Raw genomic sequence first — 27,400 nt, 5'->3', positions numbered from 1 at the left:
AGAGGTATAACTATCTTACAAAAAAACTATCACTACTTTTAGATTACGAAGTAAACATTTTTAATCGGAAAGAAAAATATCATGGCCCAATATCGTACGACTACATTCGAGGATATAAAAAAAGCATGGTGCAAATTACCTATTTAAGGTATAGGACGAAGAAAAAATAGTAACAAACCATCTGTCAAGGCGTAGCGACCCATCAGCAGTCCAAAATAAACATTGGTTATTCATAGGGAACACGCAAACGTTATCAGCACATGGAAAGAGTTTTTGGTTTATCGCCTCGGCGCCCGAATAGAGCAGATGTCGTAATTCTGGGGAGGGGAAGATGAAGAAATATGATGGGGAGATGAGAGGAAGAAGAGGAAGGGAGCGAGAGAAGATGAGATGAAGAATAAGAGAGAAGGGACGCGAGAGCCCATGTCCTTCGCCTCGTCCTCGGTGGGAGTGTTCTAGCTGTTCCAGCTTACTATTTTTTTCGACTCATAGCCTACGTCCGAGAGAAACGAGAGTTCGTTTCATTGTCGTCTAAACTCTATCGCCGCGTTCCAGTGAGGTGTGACGGAGAGCATTCAAAGAATGACTGCGTCTGTTTCACAACAAGAAGTAGCGGAGTAGCAGGAAGAAAGAGGGAACTAACTTGGGGGTCAATGGTGTAGAAGATCGGGACTTTAATCCTACCTGGCCTCGTAAGTACACATGTATACATGTATATATTTGCTATTTTAGTAGGCCTACGTTTAAATCAAAATACTTGCATTATTACGATTGCCGTGACGGCATCATGTCCAACCATTCTTATAGCAAAGGATAATATTACGCTAGGACAGAATATATGTATGAGCACAATACGTTGGTTTTCATAGAAGCAGTGGCTTTAAGACTGTGCGAAGCGATATCCAGGTTGCTCTCGAACTACACATCTGACATTAACACACGCATCTTGAGGGTTTACAATATTTTATTCTAAGAAAGGGGGAGAAATACTTGAGTGAACTATTGATTGTTAATCACTTAACTATCAGTAGATTACAGGCACCATTATTAGTTATCGCGCAAATGTTTTCCTTCTTTAAAGTTATACCAAATAATTGGTCTATAGTTACATACGAGTTGCGTAAGTTCTCCAAGGGGTTCTCTTTTAAATATACTTTGAATGCTGAGCGGTTAAAAATTAGAATAAATAATAATGTACGAAATAAATTCACTCGCATATTTCAAAAATAGTACTATGAACTTTGTTGGTTACAAAATTAAGCCTGCGTAGTCAACGCAGTATTTGGAACTTAAGATACTGACAGATAATTTTTGTAAATTATCCCTTTATCCATTGTGCCTGGAAGCACACACCGTTCTCCTCCGCTGCCTTATCACCACAGCCGCTCCTAATACTCGAAGAGACTGTTCTCTTTCAATATCGATTGCGCACGTGACTGTTTAGCCCAGAGACTGCTCAAAACGATGTATGGTTACAGTAGCATGCAATCTAGGGCAGGCATGCTTAAAAAATATACATTCTTGCTTTAAAGAGAGGAGAAAGACAATAAGTAACATAGAAATAAACCAGTTTACTCTTCGGTTCTGAGGAGTTTTGATGCACTGAATTACGAGAATGTGATCATTTTCGCAGCCAATATGTTTTTATTTTCTATTGCCTAATATTAAGTAGGTAATCTTTTGTACATAACTTAGCAGCTAATTCAATGCCTTTGAGAGATGGTCGAGGCTGATACTTTTTGGAAATCCATTTGTAAAGCATGAGGAAATAATCAAAGACTTCGCGTTTCTGTAGGAAAGGGAATAGAAGTTTCCATAATACCTTTGCTTTTTGAGTCATAAAACATTCATCGAGAGATAATTGGTACTGAAAGGTTAGGTATGTAGAAACTATGGACATGAAGGCATTTTCTAATTTTCTTCCTTTATTTGATCATTACCAATATAAAGGTTATTGCAGCGTTCAGGAATCAGCTAAAAATACAATATCCAGTATCATGTTTACCGCACAGAAATCGCCAATTTATAAAATAATTACATTTATATTTTATTTCTCATTTCAGATATTGCTACAATGACATGTATCATGGAAAGTTTCAGCTGTTCCTCAGTTTTAGGGTTTCTGACGGCCGTCATTTCTACAGGTTTCGTGTGGTTTTTCATCCTTCCATTAACGTACTGGCGGAGAAAAGGTATTCCTCATGTACCAGCCTTACCGATATTGGGCAGTTTAAAGGACTCATTACTTCAGAATATCTCCATAGCGGAGGAACACCAACGGATATACCGTGCGACGGAGGGCTACCGATACTCAGGATTTCAAAATTTTGCGAGGCCTTCCTTGATCCTGAGAGACCCTGAACTCATCAAGGAAGTGCTAGTGAAGGATTTCTCCAGCTTCCACGACAACGATTTCGACGTAACTCTCTCGATGGATCCGATGATGGGACGGAACTTGTTCTTCATGAGCGGGAATGCGTGGAGACGAATGCGGACCACTCTGACGCCCGCCTTCTCCCCGGGGAGAGTGAAAATGGTCTTTCCCTTGATCCTGGAAATCGTTGAAGACTTAAAACAGCATCTCTCCGAGATGGAGGAAAGTGAGATTGAGCTGAAGGAGCTCTCTGCTCGGTTGGCCACAAGTGTGGTGGCTTCTTGCGCCTTCGGCATCAAGATCGACGCACTGAGGTCTGCCGAGGACGAATTCACGAGAGTGGGGCGGAAGATGCTGGAGCCGACCCCGGCGAGGGGTTTGGCTCAGTTGCTGTTCATGAACGCGCCGTTCGTTTCTCGAATCTTCCGAATAAAGTTCGTACCGACAACATGCACGGATTTCTTTCGCGGCGTGGTACGGGACGTGGTTTCCATCAGGCAAAAGAGTGGGGTGGTGCGAAACGATTTCCTCAACATGATGGTGTCATTTAAGTGCGCTGGAAAGCTGGGGGTCCAGTCGGACAGGGGAGGAGTCACAACTGAGGAGGGAACAACCAAAGATGAAGTGGATCTAAAAGGATTGGAGGGACAGGCTATAAGTAAGCAAGTACTAATTAATACATTTGGAAATATTTATTCATTTACACAATTACGAGGAACTATTTACACAACAATGAGGAACAATTCCCTCCCGAATAAACCAATTAACTTGCTTCCCTTATCGCGATTTCATAATTTTGTCAAACCAAATGTCCTCTCAACAAGACGGATGTTTCTAAGGCAATCTTTTATCACTATAATACTATCTCAAGGCTTTGTTCTCAGTAAAAATAAAGTGCTTGAATGACTTGCATTTTACAACCATATCTCAATCTATATGTACAAGTAACATAAAAAATATTTCGTAAACAAAATTTTTCGTAACTCATGAAGTACAACATAACTAAAAATATTCATGAATGAAAATATAAGTCTGGAAAAAATCTGCATATCACTGATTATTGACTGCACTCTTAAAATTGTCTCTTTAATGCCAGCAAAACTGACTTTTCGGGTAAAGACTAAGAACAGTTCAAAATTTTCATCATCCCTCAAGGGATACATCTTTGCTTTCTGACTAACCTGACGCCATGCCAAACAGTTGGAAATTATCACCACTTCTTTTCTTCCCTTTCACTCGGTGTCAACTTCGGTGCAGAGAGGCTCCTCGACGACCCCGAGTCTCTCGACGACGTGACCGCCCAACTTCTGGGCTTCTTTATGGACGGACAAGAAACTTCGTCGACGCTAATCAGCTTCACCTTATTCGAACTGGAGCACAATCAAGACGTGCAGGAGAAGCTTCGGGCCGAGGTAGTCAGGGTGAAGGCCGACCACGGGGGAGTACTGACATACGAAGGTTTACAAGAGATGCCCTATCTGGAGATGGTGCAGCAAGGTAAAATGGATACGACACCTGAAATGGAAAAGATACAAATAAAAGGCAAACGAGGAGACGTCATAATCAATAAAACATAATTTCTAAATGAACTTAAAAATCGGTGTCGTGACTCATACTTACTGGGTTCACATATGAAAGACCAGATTCTTGTGGCAGGAAATGTTTTTAGTTTGCAAAAACTTAATACTATAAACCACCAGGGGGATTTTCTCGGGAAGAAGATAACTTGGATAATTTTTCATATTCAAGTTTCGGAAAGGTAATATTTTTTTTCATCAAGGTTCTCCGAACATTGATGCATCTTTGGTAATATTCTCGTGCTATTGGGCGATGGATGAAGCACATTTCAATGCCATCAAACAGTATATGTCTAAGCGGCAATGCTTTTCCATTATTTCATGAATCGCTTTAACTTGGGGAACTCTAAACAAAATATCGAGATCAGCAGATGGGTGGTAATGTGGCTGAGCTACAAATTTTCTAGGGCTAAGATATTGCGTAATCTCAAAGCTTGCCAAACTCAAGTTACATGGGGCAAGACAATATTAAGAATGATTCGGGAATGATCTACAACACGCCTGTATTTAGATATTATTTGGCAGGAATAGAAAAATACCGTCATTGAGTGCAATTTCATTCACTTTTATAAACTGTTTTTTGGATTCTATGACTCTTACACCTTCAGTAGCATTGATGTATCGCCCATATCTTTCTTAGATGTGTCTTCATTTTTTTATGTCTTGCATAATTATCTTTCCGACTGCTGATACAAATGACTAGAAGGGTTTTGGGCCGATGAGATTTGCTTGAACAGCTGTTCACTGAAGACTGCAACGATGCTCATTCGTTAGAGGAGCATCGAGGTTAGTGATAAATTTCAACAGCGTTAGTGTAATTAAAATAAACTAATTAAATCTAAATAATTTTGCGAATAAAAATGAAAAGTTAGTGAAGTAATTTGAGGATGACATTGAAGTCACTTGCCCTCCGAGAAAACTTAGCCGATCGCAAAGTTCTGTGGATGGAATGTGACGGAGAATCCTCTCGTTGAGGCCACGTCTAATGAGAAATAGAATAATTTCACTCATTTTACATTTAAAAAAATCCAAAAACCAGGATTTATTCTCTATTAAATGAAAGATCCAGGTTAAAAGGAAAATAAATGTCACTTCAGGCAATCTAGAGAAAACAAGTGCTATAATGGGAAGGCAAAGAGTATTTTATTAAGCTTGATTCCCTGGCTTAAGCACAAAATGTTTCGTTCCGCTGACTTTTAATTATTTTACGATGTTTTTTCAGAGTCCTTACGCAAGCACCCCCCGGCTCCGTTTCTCCAACGAAGGTGCACGCGACGACACCACTTTCCTCCTGTTGACGAGAAGACGCCCAGGGAGAGCGGCGGCTTCTGGGTGGAGCCGGGGACGCCAGTGCTAATCCCCATTTTTTCCATACATCATGACCCAAAGTATTACCCTGATCCAGATACCTTCAACCCCGAGAGATTTTCCAAAGATTCAGAGACGGTCGGGAAAGGAGAAATCTTCCTGCCCTTCGGCGAAGGACCAAGGATGTGCATTGGTAAGCAAGAGACATGCAATCCAACGAGAAATAATTAAACTCGAATGAAAAAGACAAATCGGGAATGGATTTTATTCTCATTCCTCGAAACTTGTCCTGATCGCAGCATAAAGGAATAAATGAGAGAATCCCAACCAGGAACATACATTTTACAACCGACTTACCTCGGTAACAAAAAACTTCAAAAATTATCCAACACTATTGGTTGGGATAAACCGCCATAATGATGTATCTTCATCTCGACTTTTACGTGATCAATCCCGATGCGCCCTCCCAAGGAATTTGTATCTTCAATATGAAATAAGCACATTTTTCATATACCTAATAGGCGATCTCTTTTACCACTCGAATCAAATTGTCTCTCAGGTAATCCTTTTCGTATGATTTTTCGTTTTGTCTTTATACCTGGCAAGTCCATCCCGTTTTGTTAAACTCGGAAGCAGTGGGTAATATCGACGCGAGCCAAGAGTTTGATTTTGAAAAGAGTGCTACTCACGAGTAAGCATGACCACAACGTTTTGTTTGGCTCGGTTGACCATGAGATAATCGGGAAACGGTTACAACACTCGTTTGTCAATATTCGGAAAGTTTGGGCAAACTTATCGAGGAAGGTTAGTCAAAATGGCTACGCATGATAATCTATCATAACGCACGTGCCTTAGAAAAAAACAAGGCGTCAATTTCTCTTTCAGCAATCTGGATCCATCAAGCAGCGGCTAACCTAATAGATTTCTGAAATCCTCTTATCGTATGCACTTTGTTCGGCCTAGTTATAAGTGGACTTTTTGTGGAAGACAGTATCTCAAAGCAAAATTGGGAACTAAATTAAACTCATCAACGGTGTAATACTACAAAGAACAGTATTAATCAGTTATTTCTCTCCCGTAAAGCGTAAGAGATGGGAGGCACTTGAATGAAGGTTAAAGAAAAGCATTATTTTGAGTTGGTGGAGACATGTTGAATTCACCTCGAGAATTGGGGGCCCTGAACAAGAGGACTTAATTTTTGGAATTGAATAAGGTAAATAGAAAAGCAGCTTATTTCTTGAAAAAATGTCCTATTGTTGTAAATACTGGGTTGGGAGCCACTGGAAACATGAAGATGACATGCGACACCAATCACGCGATAACTACAGTAAGTTTAGTCCTGTGACACATCAGTAGCCTAGAACACAAGAGAATTTACGGGAAACGGATTGACGAGCAGACCTATGGAAGGAATCCTTTATTAATAAAATCATAAGAGTTATTGATAAATACTTTTAAACTCACATATTTAAATTACTTAAAAGAAAAGTTTATGCACAAATCGTAATGCTGTAGGATGATATTAAGACTGTCAGTTCAGTAAATGTGAAAACGTGACAAAAATCTAAGACATGAATAAATAAAACGAATAAAAGCTACATGGAAAGTGGTAAATACTACCTTGATCAAAAAGTTCCCGGAATAACCACCGTGTGGCGCTCCCATCGTTCCGATTTGAGTTCTGTTTTTTTTGTTAAATTGGTACATCTGTTGTTGATATTCCCTTTAAATCTTAGTGTCATAACTTGACATTTGCAAAAGTTACGTAGCCAAGAGTACATCTATCTCTGTGTGTGTTGGCGATTTTTTACAATTTCAGAAATGGATTTAAATTTGCAACAACGAACTTGTATTAAATTTTGCGTAAAAAACGGATTTAGTGGCGCACGGACGTTGGAAATGTTGGAAAAGTGTTTCGGCAACGATTCTCTAAAAAAAACGGTCGTTTACCAGTGGCACGAGCGGTTCAGAAGTGGTCGTGAGTCAATCGAAGATGATGAACGCAGTGGCAGACCATCGACATCGAAAGTCGGTGAAAAAATTGATAAAGTAAAAGAAATGTTGGTCAATAACCGCAAATTAACCATCAGAGAAATAGCGGAGGACTTGAACATTGCCTATGGATCCGCCCAAGACATTGTGGTTAATGATTTGGGTTTCCGTCGTGTAGCATGCCAAAAGACCTCAATTTCATGCAAAAAAGAGACCGTGTTGACGTCGCAAAAGACATGATTTGCGAGGCTGAATCCGATCCCACATTCATCAAAAGGATCATTACTGGAGACGAGACGTGGGTTTATGAGTACGACACGCAATCCAGACATCAGGCAAGTGAATGGCGTTCACCAAATGAGCCGAGACCAAAAAAACCACGTCGTTTTCAGTCAAAAAAGAAGGCAATGCTGACGGTTTTCATGGATTACAACGGTGTAGTGCATCATGAATTTTTGCCAGAAGGCCAGACAGTAAACAAAGAGTATTATTTGGGCGTTATGAGACGTTTGCGTGAAGCAATTCGCCGAAAGAGACCAGAAATGTGGGCAGAAAACTCGTGGATTTTGCACCATGATAACGCACCGTCGCACAGTGCTATCATTATTCGTAATTTTTTGACGAAAAATGCAACAAATACCATCCAACAGCCACCGAATTCACCTGATTTGGCTCCCTGTGACTTCTTTCTGTTCAATCGAGTTAAAAAACCATTACGGGGAACGCGTTTTAGCAGCCGAGAGGAAGTAATGGAAAAATCGCAGGAAGCACTGATGGACATACCGAAAACCGAATATAAAAAATGTTTCGAGGATTGGATCAAGCGCTGGCATAAGTGTGTTGCAGTCGATGGGGATTACTTTGAAGGGGACAATATAGATTTAGATGAATAAACTTGTATTTTTAATTTTCTGAATAAATTCCGGGAAATTTTTGATCAAGGTAGTATCTCTTGAAAAACTATTTTGGATCAAGAATTCAATTCGTTTTCACGGTAATAAAACAAAAACACCGCCTTCACTCCAAAACGCATTTTCTGAATATCTCTTAATAATATTATTAGAAAAATTCTTAAAACCACGCGCCCACTGAGGCGTTTTGTTGTCTATTCTTAATAAATAGTGATGACCTGACTAAGATAAAATTCTCCTAAAAGAGCACATAATATTGTCCTTCCAAATGTTAATATATGTTGTATTTGTTCAGTAGATAATATTGGGAAATTTCGGAAATGAACCGAGGGCTCTATTAATCTTTCAAATAATTTTCGATGCAATATATATCTTTTTCATAATTGGCGCTCTTATTAACCAAATTCAGAAATTTGTCAAACAAATAACCTTTTTAACTTCGGATCTTAAATTTTCTAATTAAATACTTGCACTTACTTCAGTCACGAAATAATGGAAAACAATTAAATTGGAAATATTTGAAGCACAAAGAATGGTTATGTTCGTTACAATATTGAAATACTCTTGCCTTTCTCTTTTCAGGCAATAGGTTTGCCAGACTGCAGAGTAAGGCAACGATAGCTGAAGTAGTGTGCAACTACAAGTTAAAACCTTGCTGCCACAGGACCCCAGTACCTGTAGAATTAGATCCTGCTTCTGTTCTACTACTCTCAAAAAAGGGTCTTTGGGTGGAGTTCGAGAAAATATGAGACATTTTTAATTAAACAAACCCTATTTCATATACATCGAACCACATTTGGTGTACAAATGTGTAACACGAAATTCATTTCATTAGACCAAACACAAATAAATTTGGTGCAATTACTCTTTTATGCACTGATGAAAATTTCGGATTTTCTCTTTTACTCCCGATTTAATGACAACGGCAATTGTAGTTTAATTGCGAAGAAAATAACCAATGAGGTATTTGTTTGATAAGAATGAATTTAATATTCCCTAGTTTTCACATGTTTTTAGCGCATAATCTACATGTAATCGTAAATTTAATGAGCATATAAAAATTTCCAAGAAAAATTTGATTGAATGAAATAAAACGGCAATTCAATTACAGCCATTTTTTAAACTAGACAAAAGGAAAGTACATGTGTAATAATCGTAAAATAAAACCGAGTGAATTAATGCAATCATCAAAATTAGTCAGTCCTCTGGTGATGAACTCTTCCAAGAGTGAAATTCAATTCATTACCACTTACAATAACTTGATTGATATGAAATAAAAGCCAATGGAAAAATCGCTCAGGAAATATTAACGAGGGACAAAGAGATGGAAATCGTGCCACCACAAAACAAACAGGACCCAGCGTTAGGCACAAGAGCTGGGAGTAGAACTCGCATCGTACCAACAATAAATAAGGCGTGAAACACACACAGAAGATACAGGGACCAGTTCCTCTCCACACAACACAAATGGTTTCTCAGATTATTAAAAGGAGACGAAATACCCAAATTAGAATAAGGGTTTTTGTAAAGACTTTAAGAACTTGAGTACTTGTGAATTGCAGGGCTACAAATGGCGCGAGTAAATGAAAAACCCTCTAAATATCATGTAAAAAACGGTGAAATGTATAACTATTCTTTGGAAACTAAACCTTAATGTTTACCGTAAGATTAATTTGTCCTTTTCTTGTGCCAACGTTTCTTTTCGATACAGAAATCGTGAAGACATGATATAATAAACGAAATAAAATGAAACGGATTAAATGCTTTGTGCCCAGAGAATATAAAATTAATGATGGAACCTGCAAAAGATTTCGTTTTAAGTATTTTTATTGGATATATTTATGAACTAGAAACACTTATTAAAACCTCTTTCCATTTCCAAGAGAATCATAGAAATTCGAGCCTGATATAACCCCTCTCCAAGAATGGAAAAGATTGAGCCTTTTACACACATAAATAGATACTTAGCTTGATACTTAGTCCATCGTATCGCCGTACAGGCTACGCCACTCCCATGATTGTGCAAAGGAAGATCAGTTCCGTAGGACCTTATCTTGAAATACCAGTTGGGAGAATAGGATGCTCACATAACATGACATTTTTTTGCCCGTTCCCATCATACTATATATAATTAAGGATAGTCTACCGGTTAAGGAATATTTTGGATGTAACTACTATGGGCCTACTATGAAATAACTAGGGACCAACTATTTCTGCGCATCTAAAACCGGCCTAACGCTAGTATACATTAGTAACGATAGTAAACACTAGATCTAGACCCGGTATTACAACTCTAAATTTATAAATCATTCCACATCTCCGCCAACTTCCTGCCTCACTTCATTTCGTACAGCAAGCGTTTCCCTTTCTCTACCTCGCTTACTCAACATTTTCCCTCTATCACAACCTTAAACATTCTATTGCTCTTCCGTATGCCCTACAGCCGTATTTACCATAGATAAAATTGTACCGCGAGCCTCGCCTGCGAGCAAGTTGATAAACTCGTTTCGAATACGTTCGCAAAAACAGTAGACAATTTTCTCCCCATTTGCATGGCGCCGAAGGTGTTTCATCATTACTGGGTCAAATTTCCTTAGCCACTGGACAGCTGCCAATATTAGACCTGTACAAGTGTTCAGAAACATAGCTTCTGTAGGATATATATTTTTGCCTGATATGGAGAAACGTAAAGATATCATCCTTCACAGTACACCGTGACTTCTCATCTTCAATGTCATTTCGACCTTTTACCTCTCTCACTCGATTTTTTCGTGCTTTTTGAGGCATGTTGTAAGTTGTTCCAGTCGTCAAATCCTTCTTTACCCAAACTGAAGTGGGGGCACTGGCAGAGCAAATAAAAGCTAAAAATATAAAATTCATTCGCATTTTGGAGTAAACAAACCATTTCCTCGCAAAATGTCTCCATATGACATTACTCTATGAAAGTGCTCATAGGAGGAATGAACAAACAGTTTCATCTTTAAAAATAATTTTCATTGCTCGTTCTGTCGCCCATTGGTCCGAGAGTGACATCACTTGCGTCAGAGTTGGAGTGGCCATTTAGGAATGTTATTACGTTGGGTATCTTGAACAGATCCTGGAAATGGACCGCTTTATATCTGTATTGATATTTTTCTCAGCATCAGTTCCTTTTTATTAGCATTATGAAATGGAGTTGACGGTCCATGAATAGCTTATTTTATTGTTTATGGTGTTCTTTTTCCATGAATTTCGAGTGAAAAACTTTCATAAATTTTGCTTTTGTCTTCTTCCTTTGCATATTGAAATAGCTGATCCAGAGGATTTCTCTGCCCTGAAATACGAGATCAAGCTCGTAATAGGAAATCAAATCAAATTAGCGCATTTTTCTATTTGTTTGCTTCTTAAGTTGTGAGCAACCTAAAGGTTTTTTGGAGATAGGGACATCTATCCATTGAATATGAAAGTGACTTAACTACATTCAAAGTTTCATTTTAAAAATTTGGAAAAATATTATTGCAATATTTTTCATAGTTATTGGCATTTAGATAGAAAATCGCGTGTGAAGGGTGATTCCTGGAAGGATAGCTCACTTTCGTCGCTATATGGGTCAGACTATTGATTTGACTCGGAAAATTTAAAAATTATTCATGGAATTCATTCTAAAACACGCCTTCAAAACCATAACTTAGGTGTCGTGTTCTGGAAAACATATGGATTAATAGGATAACGTTTTACGCATTCTCTCCCTCCCTGGATGAAGGGCGTGGTTCATTCTCTTTGTATAGGATAGAAGGAAGCTCCTCATTTGTCATTCCTGAAGATCAACGTAACTTAAATACAATGGGAAAGCTCAGTTTATCACAAATGAATACTTACGACTGATATATTGAAAAAAGGGGCCTCTAATTCGGCGATGAGTTGGAGCTCTACAAGTTTGAGCATTTCAAGAGATATGAAAGCTAAGATGAACTAAATTTGCGGAGCATTAAGCGGTCAGCAAATTTATAAATTGATGAAAGAATTCAAGTTCAGTGCTGATTTACAAAGAGAAATACTCATATTATAGAAAATAATTTAATTTAAAACTCGTCTACCCATGCAATATGTAACTTTCTAAAAACAAACTTCTAGAGCATCAAATTCTGTATATAATTAAACGAATGGGAGCAGAATATATTAGTTTGTATTTTGACACCAAAGAGTCAAGACTTCCGTCCAGGATAATTTCGGGAGAGATTGAAAATTTGTCGTAATTCGATGAATTTACGACTGAGAGCTCTGATCACACTCATACATGTAATAGTAGCTAAATTGAGATTTTGGCTCTCTTCTTTGACGCCCTCAATGATGAATCATTCCTGGCAAGTGCCTCGTTACAACCTTGAAAATTGTTGAGATTCAACTCCTAACCGAATTAGAGGCCCCCATTTTTTTAAATATTAGTCGTAGGTATTTATTAGTCATAAACTGAGCATTCGCATTGCATTCAGGAATTTTAAGTTGATCTCCAGCAATGCCGAACGAGTAGCGGGCATCTACCCTATACAATGACAATTAAATGCACGCTCCTTCCAGAGAGAGAATACGCAATAAGGTTACAAAAGGTGAGTTTGCAAAATTCTGTAAAAATCTTCAAAAGTCCTCGCCGAGGTCATTCCCTTTTCCGATTCATTGCCACTCTCCTACCTCATGAACATATCACCTTGATCTATAAGTCTATGCAACACCTTCACCTAAGTGCTTTCTTCCGGGAACGTTGCTACATATTTCGTATGGCAGGACCATTCGGAATATACTCCGTTCTTCTTAAGACTATTATGAAATTTAAGTTAATGGATCTGCTTTAATCTCGCTAATTACATTCTGTAATTCACTCACTCTATATCTGAGACCTTTCTTTGCAATTTTTATTTCATACTATGGCAATTCCGCGTTGAATATACTTTCCTTCGCTACAAGTATATATTGCGAGTACTCGTAGAATATAATCATGGCTCTAGTAGACTCCCATCTTGCCATCTCACTTAAATGTTCCTTATCTATTAAAGCGGTTCTCTTCTCCATTAAAAATATCCTCAATACCATGTCCCACACATGTTCCTAACTTTTCATTCCTATGCTTAAAGTCGTAAGGTATGCATGTATCTTATATTCTGCAGCTCTTGACTCGGGAAAAGAAGAATTTTGTATGTCAAGACACCCGTTCCTGTAGGCTTTCGCCACATGAGTCAGGATTCGTCGCGCCATTTTTTTCGTCCATCTTATGCTCAGTGAAAGGTATTTTAAGGTGGTCTCCAGATACCTGGACGTCTGCCTACAAACGTTCAATATTTGATCTCCAATTCTGTCCCATGTGCCCCTGTCAAATTACAATCGATCACCATTGTTTCTGACCAAACAGATACTTATAAGGGCCACTGAAACGCTAAATTCATGCACAATGCTAACGTTGAAATTTTTCGAAGGACTAACGACGTAGAGAGTATTTTTCTTCAAAACTTAATACCAAACGGATGACATATTACGATGATAAACGGACTCTAAAACAAAGAGAACATATCAAAATGTTTTCGTAAGTATACAATTTAGGAAGTTTGATTAAAATAGGTATAACGTTTAATATGAAACGTAAGGAAAAAACATCGTCTACACATTTTAAATTAAATTTTATCAAGATTAATTTACGAAGGTTACCCGAGGAAATGAATAAAAGAAAAGAATATGGGAAACCCTTAGTAGAGCCTCAGGTTTTTATTCGACTGCAACCTATGCCAAATAAACTCTTATCTTATTAATGAAAATGTTGTTTATTAGCATTTTCTGTTGTCCTCATTTATTTATGTCAGAATGTGCTCAGATATACATATGCAGTCGTTGAAGCAAAGCATCATAACACAAATGTCCACTTGTTCGGTCGCACCCGAAATATCTTATTTATATAGCAGTTTAACTCCATTCAAGAAGCTAATTTTTTCGTTCGAGCAGGATTTATCACTTGCCTTTAAGTTTCGGGCGTCGAAAGAGTCTGTACATCTGTAGGATTGACACTAATGCCAATTTTCCAAGCCGCAGAATGGACTGGTGACTATAACATATAATATTCATCCCAATTGGCGGAGGGATACGGTGAAGTAGGAGGAAGAAAATTCCTCTACTGGTGGGCTCGTATCTCGCGGGCATCATTTGGTGCGTCGAGCGCTGACGGAACGCCTCGTGAATGCTTCCGACGTCGTCTGTGCCCAGATTCCCGCCCATAACTGGTCAATTGTAAGGGAAGAAGACCTTGGACTCATAGGGTTATATCAACTAATAAAAGGACCAAAAGTGAGTAACAGTTTTTATCTTCCATTGAAGTGAAAGAGGGGGGGAAAGAAGTTCGTACTGTTGAATATCCATTATATCTCTTATTATGATTCGATTGTTATCGTTTATGTGTTAAGCTAAACCTACCAAGCTCCACCATCGTTTATAAACCCTGTTGTGACGCAGCGGAAACCAGACTCACAAAAGTAACCAATTGCTATTCCATGAAAATTAATAGTTAATATGTTTATATCGCACCAACCGAAAATGTTTCGCTCAATTTACGCTGCTAGTATATTTAAAAATCTGTCAGTGATCTATTGAGCCTTGATTGACGCCCAAAATTTTGTTTTGTCGCAGCAGCATTCTAGATTAGTGAAAGGTTTACGATGTGCGCATTATTGAATCACTGCGGGCAAGCATGGCACGGGACAGTCGCGGGAGTTATTCCTGCTTCATTCCTGAATGAAATAGGGATAATCGCGATGCAGATATACGCCAATATGAATCGGAAATCGATGAAGGATGAACTAAAATTAATTCGCTTAAAACAATCAGGCTGAATAATGAGCAACACACTAAACGAAGTTCAATAGATGTCAATTTAATGATAAACCCAACAGCTGCTCCTACTTAACTATCCATAGAAATAAAATAAAAACGTGAAAACTGATTTAGCTAAATAGGAATTTTTTTATACATCAATAATAAACATCATCATTCAAACAGAATCATTACTCATAGTCGCAAGATAATGTCTGGCCATTAAAAAAGTTGATTCATCAGAACAATAAAAAAATAGGCAGCGTCCAATGCAATGGAATATTAACTTTGAACATTAAATACGATACAATATTTATAAAACCAGTGAAATGAATAAAAATATTCAGTTATGAAAAATATGTAAAGGTGATCGGAGGCATCGGTGTAGGTATCTCAGGATACCCGACCCTGATTTCCTCCTCTGCGTTCGAGTGTTAACAGGGTTACCTCTTTAAAATGATTGCGTTTCTTGCACCATATCAGTTCCAGGCGAATATTTAAGTGCCCATATTAATGTCCTTAGCAATATGATAAACCCAAAAATACAAAGGGGACTTAATCCTTGCGCAACGGCCCTTACGACAGAAAAATCACTTTCTTGGCAGCGGAATATTTAAGAAGTCACATTTAGGATTCAAGAAATAAATATAAAAGAACAGAATCTTTCTCTCTGCACATAAAATGCGTTTTAGCAAGATATTCAATAGATAATAGGGTTTACAGGAGTTATATAAACAGGCAATATTCCGCAACGTATTCGGTCCAATAAAAAGGCTTTTTTTCAAGCCGTATAAATGAGCACGGGTGCTTCCGTTATAACAAATCATTCGCAGAATAAAATGGCTCCATATTTCTTAACCTAAATCATCCTTATAATTTTGCATAAATGTAGGGAGTGACCCTAGATGAATAACGAACCAAATGATTTTTATAAAATTTATGCGTCGTTCATGTGAAGCTTCAGTCATAATGCCCGATGGGATAACAATTTTGTACGTATTTGTTTTTCCAAAATATAAAATTATTGCAAACAGGTTTGCCCTAAACTATATTATCATGAGACTAAAAAGTGATGAAAAAAAATTTGCAAGAAACTCCTTTCGTGGAAATGAAACTTTTTGATTGAGTTTTTTTTCAAAACTAAGAACTCATTATTATGGGAAGAGTCAACCCCAGCCGTACTCTTATAAATGGGCAAAGGATTCGTGGGAAATTGGAGAGGATATATGAAGTAAATCAATAAATCTAAGAACTCTACCTAGGTATCAGCCGCAAATTTAATGAGTGCTGATTTTGGTCTCGTTTTTTTACAGGGGACATCGAAGCGTGATAAGGATCCAAGAAGCTCTTATACCTTGTTCAACATGATTTTCGTTGACTCCTTTGGCATTACCGAGGTTACAATTCTCCTCATCACCATTATTTTCGGATTATTTTACTGGTTTTTCATCACTCCGCTCGTTTACTGGCGACGCAGGAACGTCCCAAGCATCCCAGGTGTTATCATTTTCGGAAGTCTCATGGACGCCATTACACTTAAAGGCACCATAGGTGAAATCTATGCGGATATGTATTTTGAACTGAAAGGTAACCGGTACGGAGGGTTCATAAAATTCCATAAGCCGGGCATCATTCTGAGGGACCCAGAAATCATCAAGAACGTTTTGCTGAGAGACTTCACATCCTTCCATGACAATGACATCGAGATTGCTCCCAAACAGGACCCCCTAATGGCGAGAAACATATTTGTCGTATCTGGTGAGAGCTGGAAAAAAATAAGAGCTGGAGTTTCGCCAGCTTTCACGGCACAGAAAATTAAGTCTATATATCCCTTGATCTTGGAGATATGCGAAAGGTTAAAGGCACACCTCCGGGAAATGGTTGATCATTCTGGAGAGAAGGGCTGGGAGGTAGAAATGAAGGACATGGCGGCCAGGTTTATGACAGAAGTTGTGTCCTCCTGCGCTTTCGGCCTAAAAACCGACGCCATAGGGAATCCGGATAATGAATTTCACCGGATGGGAAAAAAACTACTGGAGCCTGCACCAGTAAAAGCCATCGTGCAGTTGATCATCTTGGTGCAACCAACGCTCTCACGGATTCTTAGGCTCAGATTCTTCTCTTCCGATATAACAAATTTCTTTAGAGAACTAGTGAAGGAAGTTGTAAGTAAGAGGGAGCAAACTGGTACCACACGGAATGATTTCTTGAACATGCTTACCCTGCTGAACAAAGAAGGGAAACTTAGCCTCGCTGGAGCCGAAGAGAAGAAAAAAACTAACGGAGATGGTAAGATGAAAAAATCTTCAAATTTCTATGTCCTTTTTTTCAAATTCCTTACACTCTGACGAATAACGCATTGAAACGGCTGCATTTACGATATCTTTCATGCATTAACAAAGCGAATTCCGTAAATTTAAATGCCGCTCATGAGAACCCAAACCTCCCCAGCTAATTGCGCCAAAAAGGAAATGGATGATCGCATTTTGATAACTATCATCCACTTGAATCAGAATGACGTTCCAAATATGTCTCAATCAATTAATTGAATTAAATATAATTTCAAATATTTAAATTTTAAAAATATTTTTTTTTGTTTAAATCTTACTTGAGCAGGCGATTTCCATTGGCAATCCAAGAAGCTTTGGAATTCATTTGGCAACCCTGACTTAGGTAACCGCAAATTTTGCCATCTTTACAAGGGAATGAAAATTAGACACCTGGTGTGCATGGACTATCCAGCCGCATTCAAAACTTTGCACGAATAATTTTAACAAGTCTTAGTACTTTTTTCCGCATTCATTTTTATTCCAGCGACATTCACATATTTGAGTAACCATTGCCTTTATAACTAATTACAATACTTCAGGTTCCATTTAACCGAAAACTATTAGTTTGAAATTTAAATACCAATCAGTTGAAAATTAAGGGCAAGCTTCTGATTTGTTTTATCAGTCTATCAACTTTTGGTTGCAGCTCTTGTGATAGAAAGAGTTACCCTTATTATGAAATTTAACTGTCCGTATCTAATAATCATAGTTTTAATTTAATAATAAAAACACGTCTATATTGGGACGACATTGATACTAGGTAGCCCCTTCTTCCAAAGAACATCTATTATTGATTGAAACTATTGATTATTGATCATAGAGAAATGTTTTCCGAGCAAATATCAGAAATCAACACAGCGAAAACATCCATTTTCGAAGTCTTTATGATTTTCACCAAACATAATCCTTGTGATTGAGTCAACTTAAATTTAACTTAATTTTAAAAACTGTTTTCAATGTTATGTGTTAAAATACTTATGTACACAGCCCATTTTGAATTTTTATAGGTGGGGATTATCATTTTAATAGAAATATTTATTTTGAAATTATATCACTGAACACTTTGTAGGGTTATTTTCTTCGGTTCTAGATTTCAATGCAAGAAAATTACAAACATTTCTCTTTCCCCGAAAAAAATTTCTCCTTCCTTAAAATTCAATTTTCTTTTCGGAAAAGGATACTTTTTCTTTAAGGTTCTCTCTCACGGAACTAACTCATTGGCATTTATGGTAAAAAAATTGATTGTCCATGGTAAAATAATACAAATGTTTTTTAAGGGTTTGCATGCATAATATAAGACACGTCATAAATTAATGCATAATGATTAAAAAAGAAAAATGTATAAAATGTATAACTAAGAGCATTTAAAGTATTATTGAAGTCTAAACCGATCTCTAGTGAACATTTACCCAGGATAAATTTGTACGAAATTGCTGTTCTTTTCTTCTTTCTATTCGTTGACTCGTGAAAAGAGTGCTGGGGCATTACTGAAGATGGTGATGGTGATGATGATGGTATCAGGTCCTCGAACTGTACGTTTTTCATCCGTTATCTAAGTAATATCTAATGAAAGCCATTACGTATTGCCGATATGATTAAGTAAAATAAATTTAACGGTATGAAAAAATCCACAGGGCAGGGCTAATGCTCATGTTCTTTAACTGTAACGCGGAAAAATCTATTTCTTTTATACCCGATGAATGAAATTCTGGGGGTTAACTTGAACTCACTGGTGCATGATTGATTATACATTGGTTCGAGGAAAAGAAATTATGTCATTAAAACGTATTGCTGCTATAAATTTCATTCCATTTTTTTTCGCGACCAAAAATATAGACTTGAATTGAAAATACGAGCCGTCAGCTCTTTGATCATAATGTGAAGAGTCAAATTAATCTCTCGAAAGGGAGAATCTATTTTAAGTACGAAGAAATTCAGAAAAATTTCGTAACGCATAGTTTCATTCACTGGACATGAATATGACTAAGAGTATTTCAAATTATTATTAATAGACATTACTGGATAATCTTCATGCGAATATACAACAATAAATGATGATTGCAGAGGCTGTGAACATATTAAAGGGAGATAGATTGGATGACATGGCTGCCCAGGCTGTTGGTTTCTTCACTGATGGCTACGAAACTTCTTCAACACTGTTCGGTTTTACCATATTCGAAATGGCTCACAATCCGGACATACAGCAAAGGCTCCGAGAAGAAGTACTTGAGAGTATGGAACGTCATGGAGGAGTATTAACTTACGAGGGAATTCAGGAAATGACATATATGGAAATGGTTGTACAAGGTGAGTACTAAAAAATAATCAAGGAGAATATATCTATTCGATCATTTTATGTACCTGGTCTATTGCTGCATTTCAAAATGGAAAATTTGTTTTAATTCCACATTCGACGTTATTATAAAATCCAACTTAACGTCATACGAAAGGCGATTTGATAATGTGCTCGTGTGCAATACAGATTTAAAATGCTTGAAATTTGTACATTTCTCTATACATTGTATATTTTTCTGAAATATTTAACCCGGAAACCTACGAAATAATTGGTGATCAAAAGGGTTACCTAAGGTTATGGCAGATTTACTAATATATTACAAAATAATTTTGTATATGGGCTAACCGTCGGACCTAATTCGCACGGGTGTATTTCCACTCGTACCTAATGAAGACATTTTATTATCAGGTATCTTTATTTAAACAGCTTGGGTTAGGATTTTTCTTGATTTCGAGGAAATTTGTAAAATCAGGCTGCCAAAAGCATACAATACTATCAATCAGGGTGGTTGAAGTGAAGGTAAATGTGAAGTTCATTAGCCTGCAATTGCGACCACTTTTCTATGCCTATTTTCAATGAATATGTTTCCGGCAAAGAAAGTTTGCTTTTCATAAACTCCCCTTTCCACAACCGAATGGCCGACCCACTAGTAGTCTTTTCTCTCACCAAAAGGGCAAATCGTTCATGAGCCAGGGATTGCTTGGTAATCATAAAGCCTGCGGACCTTTATTGCTCTTCATCCCATGGTGCAAATGACGATTGTTCAAAAGTGCCACCGACATCCACACAAGTTAGAATGCAATATACAACAAAATTTCATAATGAAAGAATTCGTTTAAACTTTTAAATCGTATATTTGTTGACTTAATGATACCACACCTAGGTGTATGGTCTAGAGAGCATTTCTGCCGACTACATAAAGGGAGTCTACACTTCATACATCGCCACATCTTCTCATGGTATAACCGGCACAAGCAGTTGGAACGCCCACTGATCAAATTCTCTCCATTTCCCTTATCTAACTGGTCACTGCTCGACCCCAATTAATGGCTGCCGAGATATTTCATGCCTTAATTCTGCTCTGACAAGTGATAAGTTAACTATTGATCCCAAAAAAACTATCAAAATAGTTCAGCCGTTGTCTTGTTATAACAGAACTTACCGGCAAAACATTTTTTAAAATCTATGCATGCATTATTAACCCGAATAATTTGAATTATGAATTCAATACACTTTGAAATATCTTGAATGCCGTAGTTTCTTTCATTTTGGCTACGTTAGGGAAATCTTTAACCAAAAATTCCTCAAAAATTCATTGAAAAATTGCTGCTGACTTTTAAAAATAAATATGCTGTGGTCTCTGAATAAACCATTCAAGAAATAATGCGTAAAAGTTACGGCTTATAGCGCTAGCAGGATCGTTAGCCGTATTATCATATATCTTCAGCCACAACGTATTTATCGTAAAAAAATAAAGACATACTTCACGACGCTAATGATTATTCATGAACCTTGAAAGGAAAGGCATTATTTATTTCCTTTCCCAAAAAAAAAACTCTATTTCGAATGACGAAGAGGTATGTTCATTTCTTTTCATACAATCAAACCGGGTGAAATCTTTTCAGAGGTCCTCCGCATGTACCCGCCTGCGATGTCCATCACCCGCATCTGCAACAAGAGGTACCGGCTGCCTTCAATCGAAGAAGGAACAGACTCCGAAGGTGGAGCATGGATTGAAAAGGGAATGCCGGTGGTAGTACCCGTCTATGGCCTACACAGAGATCCATTACACTATCCGGAGCCAGACAGGTTTGATCCGGAAAGGTTTTCGGAGGAAGGCAAGAAGGAGAGGCACCGATTCGTCCACCTTCCTATCGGAGAAGGCCCCAGGATCTGCATAGGTACTCACATATAATTTCTTTATTTCAATTTTACCATCTATCTCTTTGGGTGTGGCAAAATTTCAAACCTAAACTCCCTATGACTCCTTTGGATAGAAACCATGAAGGGCTGATAATAGAGTTGAGAAGCAGCAACATTCACATTCTTCACCAGGCTTTTAACTAGAGATGAAAATTCAGTATCATGTTAGTGCTTCTTTTTCATGCAAAATAGGTTATTCCACAACCGTTTTAATACAGTGGAACCTCTAATAACGGTACCTCCAGATAAAGGGTAAGAAATACTTTCCCCAAAAAGAGCCAATATGAAGCATTAACAAATACTTACACCTACCATTAACGGTCACTCTCAATAGCGGTTGCGGGATGTTTCCACAATCATAAACCTCCAATTGGCGGTCAATCAGTGAGGTATTTGACGGATTTAGAATCATTAGCGCTATTAAAGTACTCTTAGATAATAGTGCAAACATTAACGACGAATATGAGCCAGGGAGTGGACTTTTTGACGACGTAAGTTACGTTATACCAAAATCTCACAAACTACTAAGGTTTTTTTATGAGAAAAATGATGCCTACAACGCCGAAATCTTAATATTCACGGAAAAATTTGGGGAATTGAATTTGGAAATTCTGGCGGGGAACCCAAGGGCCGATGACCTCAGCATTAAGATTTCACATAGTCGCTCTGGTCATAAAAACTTTTTAAAAATTGGTAAAATAACTAAAAACGGCAATGGGAACATATTGTTCAAATCTACGATATAGCCTACAATTACAACTTTCAGAGACTACAAATTTACAGAATTTATATAAGGACATTGGCTTCTGCCATACTTGATGATTTGTTCGTTTCATCATTCTGCGTCTTCATATGTATGCGCGGATAAATTTCTTGATGAATTATACGTGATTGGATAGTCGAGGTCAACGAGTAATTCGTTCCGCATTGCTATGAATGCGGAGTGGACACAAATTAGTCGGCCATGTATGGATTGCATCGAGCATGTTTACAAAAGTGTACTTTGTTATGAACGGTGTATTTTTCGTAGTAATGTCACTAGTTCTAAAGGGCGAAAGCAGCAATATTCATCAACATAATGATTATAGTTTCTTCTAACTATATTACTTATATATTTCTATCTATAGTTTCTTGCGTAAGTTAGACTTTCGACAAGGTCTTTTATAAAAAAAATCTAAATTTCTAAATTTTTTGACCTCGAATTGTTCATTCCAAAAAATGATTTTTTTCAAGGCTTTATTTTTCATAAAATTTTCTTTTTTGAGCTCTCTTCACGTCCTTTGATCAGAGTATAATATTTTTGCAATGAGTAAACCCTTTTAAATTTGACGTTAAATTCCTTCACTGGCTAAATTTTGACCAGATAATGTCTAACATAGCAAATTAATGTTCATCCAAAATATTGCCCGATAAAGTGGAAGTTTCCGTAACGCATGGTAAAAATATGGGCGCAAATGAATGAGATTCTTTCAAAAAGGTGCAATGTTATTGGTATAAAAACATCGTTTAGCACTTAAAAAGTTATATATTATCCAGTGACGTTGTCTTTTTAGGCAGTGATGATGGGCGTACCTTCCATCCACTGAGATGTAAGCATCATGATTCATTCAATCTGAAGATTGGTGATTGGAACTTTCTAATCTTCCCTATCTCATACTATTTCTCTAATGCTTTGATAGCTCTTCTGTCCTGTATCCGGGTTAATTTGGCCGAGGTGTTTGTCCTTTGGTCTTAATCGTGGGACCACGCAAATATCCTGCAGAACATCCCCTAAAGCAAGTACACAGCCAGTAATTACTCTCACCAACTCGCTCCTCCTTTCACTCCATCCTCTTGATGTGATTCCTATAACTGATTTTCGACTCCTCATCTGTATCAAGCCATCTCCGTACATTTTACTGCTACCGGTAGTACAATCTACTTTTTCCCGTGGTTTCCTATCCACTCAGCTGTTGACGCCAAATATCTCCGTCAATGCTGTAGGACTTGGCAAAATGCAATTAAAGCCTCCAAATTAAAATTCTTTTGAATTACTGAGTTGACACCATTGAAATTTGCCGACTGAATAAATTGTCAGTGAGCTATACAAAAACTCTATTGTCTCTGAGGTAAGATATATTTGGGATTTTGACTGGATTTTTTAGATGCTGCATTGATCGAAACATTAGAATATTGGCTTTAAGTCTTTTGTTTGCACCTAACTAGAAGGGAATATTCGTATTGAAGGAAGAAATTCAAGGTAAATTTCATAGGAGTTGGTAGTAAAATATTCCCCATTATTTTAAAAATTAACCTTTAAAGCAATTTTTTCCCAAAGTTTTCGCAAAACCAATGACAGGTCCATTTCCTAATTCTGAAGTAATGAAGTAAGCCTCTGATAATCGAGTTCAATCATCCATAATAATTCTATTTAGAAAAATAAATCAATTTTGAAAAAATAATGTTACAGACCTTTCTCGTGCACTGCTGTATTATTTTTTCATTTTTCACATAAATTTATATCACATGAACCACGCTGTGACACATCTGTGGAAGACGAAGAGGAACTCAATTTGCACTTAGTTGGTGATACAATTTAGGACCTTCATAATTTATAATTGATTCCATAATGGAGTAAAATAAAGACAAAACATTTTATAAAAGGTTGTTTCCCGGCTTATTTGATCCTGCAAATTTTCTTTTTTCACAGGTATAAGGTTTGGCTTTGCTCAGACTAAATCCGCGATTGCAACGATTTTGGCCAATTACGAGGTGTTTCCATCTGAGCGCACCAAAAAGCCAATACAGGTTGATCCAAATAACTTTTTGTTTACTTCAAAAGATAAATTGTGGATTAGAATACGAAATCTAAAACACTAAAATCACATATTTCCAAAAAAAGAAAGTAAGAACGAAGAGGCAACGAGCTCCACTACACCACATCTAAGGTAATAATTCACAATGTTCCTTTCTGCAAATCTCTTCCCAGTATGTGACATAGTTTAACATGTAATACATTATTTTTCACAAATAAAATGTACACTCATTGTATGCAGTTTCTTAGTATTAGCAGTGAATACCTATTTCCTATCCACCCGAATGAAATTATTGACACTCTCATTCTTCGCCTCAAAACCCATTATGACGATCAAGTCACAACTTACCATTTAATTAAATGAAAACTTATATGAATAGTTTAGTAAAGCGTGAAATGCAGCCCTTCAACTATTAAGACACAGAAGAAAGACAGAGAAAACCGATCCAAACTAAACCAGCAAGTTCTCAATAAAGGCACCTCAGAATGAGGATTTTTCTCGATTATCTATTGCGATTGTATTTCCCGTAGGAACATGATTATTTTTTAAATGTAAAGATAATGAGAAATATCAACCGCAGACCTGTTGGGGGAAATGGTGGGAAACTTTAGCTAGGGGAAGAAATCAATTGATTAAATCCGAACTTGGCACAAATGACATAAGAAAGCATGTAGCTCAGCTCAGGTTAAGTTTAAAGCGAGAAGTAGGTCCTTATGAGTTCAACTAAAAAATAACTAATTGTGGCACCTTTTCCGGGCCGAAGTAAAGTGCTCCGTGGACCGCAGTTTCCCTGGTCCATGCTTTCAGTGACTCTCATGCCTCGTATATGCATATCATCGACTCCAACTCTTACGACTCCTGTCTGTCGAGTCCCAGAATTTACTTACTAGCGACAGAAAAAAATGGAGAGAAAGTAGAATTGCCATGGTGGACTAGTGACAACTGTTACCCCTTTCGGTACTTTCTAGCTAACATGTACGCATATTAATTAACCTCTAGTTGATAAGCGTAATATTTAACTATGAAAATAAAGGTCAACCAATTCAGAAAGAACTGGACATAATTAAGTACCTCGCAATATTTTCAAAATCCCCGGAAATAATTTAAAAGGCATCTCACATTTTTTCATCTACGTTGCATTGAAGAAAGAGTACTCGGCATTATTTTAATCGTTTACTTTTTTACTGTCCCGACCTCCTACTTGGTTGGTCTGAAGAGTTCTCGGTCTCGTACATAAATGACATCACTACTGGCATGGGATTTTCTCTCATACTGACGCGACTGTGAGTAGCCGCCGTGTGAAATTGCAAGTCATTCAGTTCAGCAGTCGTTTGAATCAGTTACGGTGACTGTGTAGTTAGAAATCGAAAAAATCGGGGATCGTGCAAGGATAACATTCTTCGTAAAAGAAGGTTTAATACCAACCAAAGTTTATCCGAGGATTGCAAATATATATGGGGACTCTTCTCCTTCAATTTACACCGTGAAGAACTGGGAGACCGAGTTTAAACGTGGCCGTGAAAGCCTCTAGGATGATCCACGTGAAGAACGCCCCAAAAGTGCAACCACACCGGAAATCATTGATGAAGAATATATGATAAGATTATGGAAGATCAGCATACGAAGGCGTGTAACATTCTTATACTGTAGGAATATCAAAAGAATACGACGGTTACATATCGTATGAGGACTTGCACATGACAAAGCTTTGCGGAAGATGGGTGCCGTGCTCGCTGTGGATCAAAAACGCATTCGGAAGACACTTTCCGAACAGTGCATGACGCGCGTGCTGTACGAAAAACAAGTAATTTTCTGCGTCGATATGTGACACTGGGTGAAGTATAGATACACCATCACACACCAGAATCGAAAAAACAATCCATGCAGTGGTTAGAGGCTGGTTCTTCAGTTCTGAAGAGGCGAAGACGGGAAAGGTCATGTCGGTTTTTTGGAATGCGAGAGGAAATCTGTCGATCGACTATATTAAATGAGGATAAAATAATAACAGGCGACGAATATTTTCTAAACTTCCAACGAAACTGGACGTAACAATTCGTGAACCCAGCTTGCCGAGAAAAATGAATCTGCCCATAAAAGTGTCTAGGTGATGGAAAAATTGAGGGATTTGCACTATGAAGTGCTGGAACGTGAAAACCTTGTTCCTTGAATTTGGCCCGCTTGGACTCCCACCTTTCCCGAAAACACTAATTTCCTCGCTGGTCAACGTATTTCATGCGACGGTTGCTATTTATATTTTGAACCTTGAGAACACTAAGTGCTTTACACGCCATCTGACGATTTTATCTGAAATTTTGACTCTTTTAATGCTAACTTACTTCAGAAAATTTTGTCGTTTGATCATAACTTGTGTTGTTTACAGTCACTTGAAAATATTGTCTCAGCGAAAAACTGAAGTTAACTCGTGAACACTTTCGCGCGATTTTTTACCACTTTCGACGTGGATGATCAAGACAGGAGTGCATCGATCAACTTACTTCCACTTTTGGCAATTAAGCTCCATCCTTTTCCTCTGTGAAACGCTGGTATAACGAATTCCATCTTGGCCGCCGTTCACTCAGCGACAAAATTCGTTAAGGCCGTCCAAAATCAGTTGTTGTGCCAGAAAACATTGATGCTGTGGAAGATCTAGTAAAAGAAGAACGTCATGTGACTTATCGTAAAATTGAAGTATCCTTGGGGATTAGTATGACGAGCATCAATAAGATCTTGCAAAAACATTTAGCTGTTAAAACAACTTCCGCGTTGGATTCCCGCATAATTTGACAAAAGCTGAAAAAGATGCTCGTGCCAATTAATGCAAAGAAATGCTCAACAAATACAATCGCGGTGCATCGAAAGCTGTGCATAACATCTACACAAGTGACGAATCTTGGATCTATGCGTATGAGCCCGAAACAAAACAGCAATCCACTGTATGGGTCTTCCAAGATGAGCTAAATCCGACAAAAGTGATTCGTGTACGAAGCACATCGAAGCAAATGATCGCCTGTTTCTATGGAATAACTGGACATGTGGCAGCCGTACCGTCGGAGCAACGTAGAACCG

General features: G+C 37.7%; 2 protein-coding genes across 2 annotated transcripts; both read left to right on the top strand.

The window, feature by feature from the left end:
* Positions 1-418: 418 nt before the first annotated feature.
* LOC139693667 (cytochrome P450 9e2-like) lies at positions 419-8,984 on the top strand. The gene is made up of 5 exons (XM_071591906.1): positions 419-692; positions 2,064-3,032; positions 3,632-3,871; positions 5,174-5,452; positions 8,745-8,984. The coding sequence occupies exons 2-5, from the start codon at positions 2,075-2,077 to the stop codon at positions 8,909-8,911; spliced, it is 1,644 nt and encodes a 547-aa protein (XP_071448007.1). The 5' UTR covers positions 419-692; positions 2,064-2,074; the 3' UTR covers positions 8,912-8,984.
* A 5,358-nt stretch (positions 8,985-14,342) lies between these two features.
* LOC139693816 (cytochrome P450 6k1-like) lies at positions 14,343-24,569 on the top strand. The gene is made up of 5 exons (XM_071592105.1): positions 14,343-14,468; positions 16,304-17,279; positions 19,385-19,627; positions 21,242-21,517; positions 24,229-24,569. Exons 2-5 carry the CDS (start codon positions 16,355-16,357, stop codon positions 24,396-24,398), a joined length of 1,614 nt encoding a protein of 537 aa, XP_071448206.1. The 5' UTR covers positions 14,343-14,468; positions 16,304-16,354; the 3' UTR covers positions 24,399-24,569.
* The last annotated feature ends 2,831 nt before the right edge of the window (positions 24,570-27,400 follow it).

Source organism: Hetaerina americana, unplaced genomic scaffold (assembly GCF_022747635.1).
Source record: "Hetaerina americana unplaced genomic scaffold, ioHetAmer1.1.p SCAF_5, whole genome shotgun sequence".
In the NCBI taxonomy this organism is placed as follows: Eukaryota; Metazoa; Arthropoda; class Insecta; order Odonata; family Calopterygidae; genus Hetaerina; species Hetaerina americana.
The sequence above is the reverse complement of the archived record's forward strand: the minus strand, read 5'-3'. Positions and strand labels throughout refer to the sequence as shown.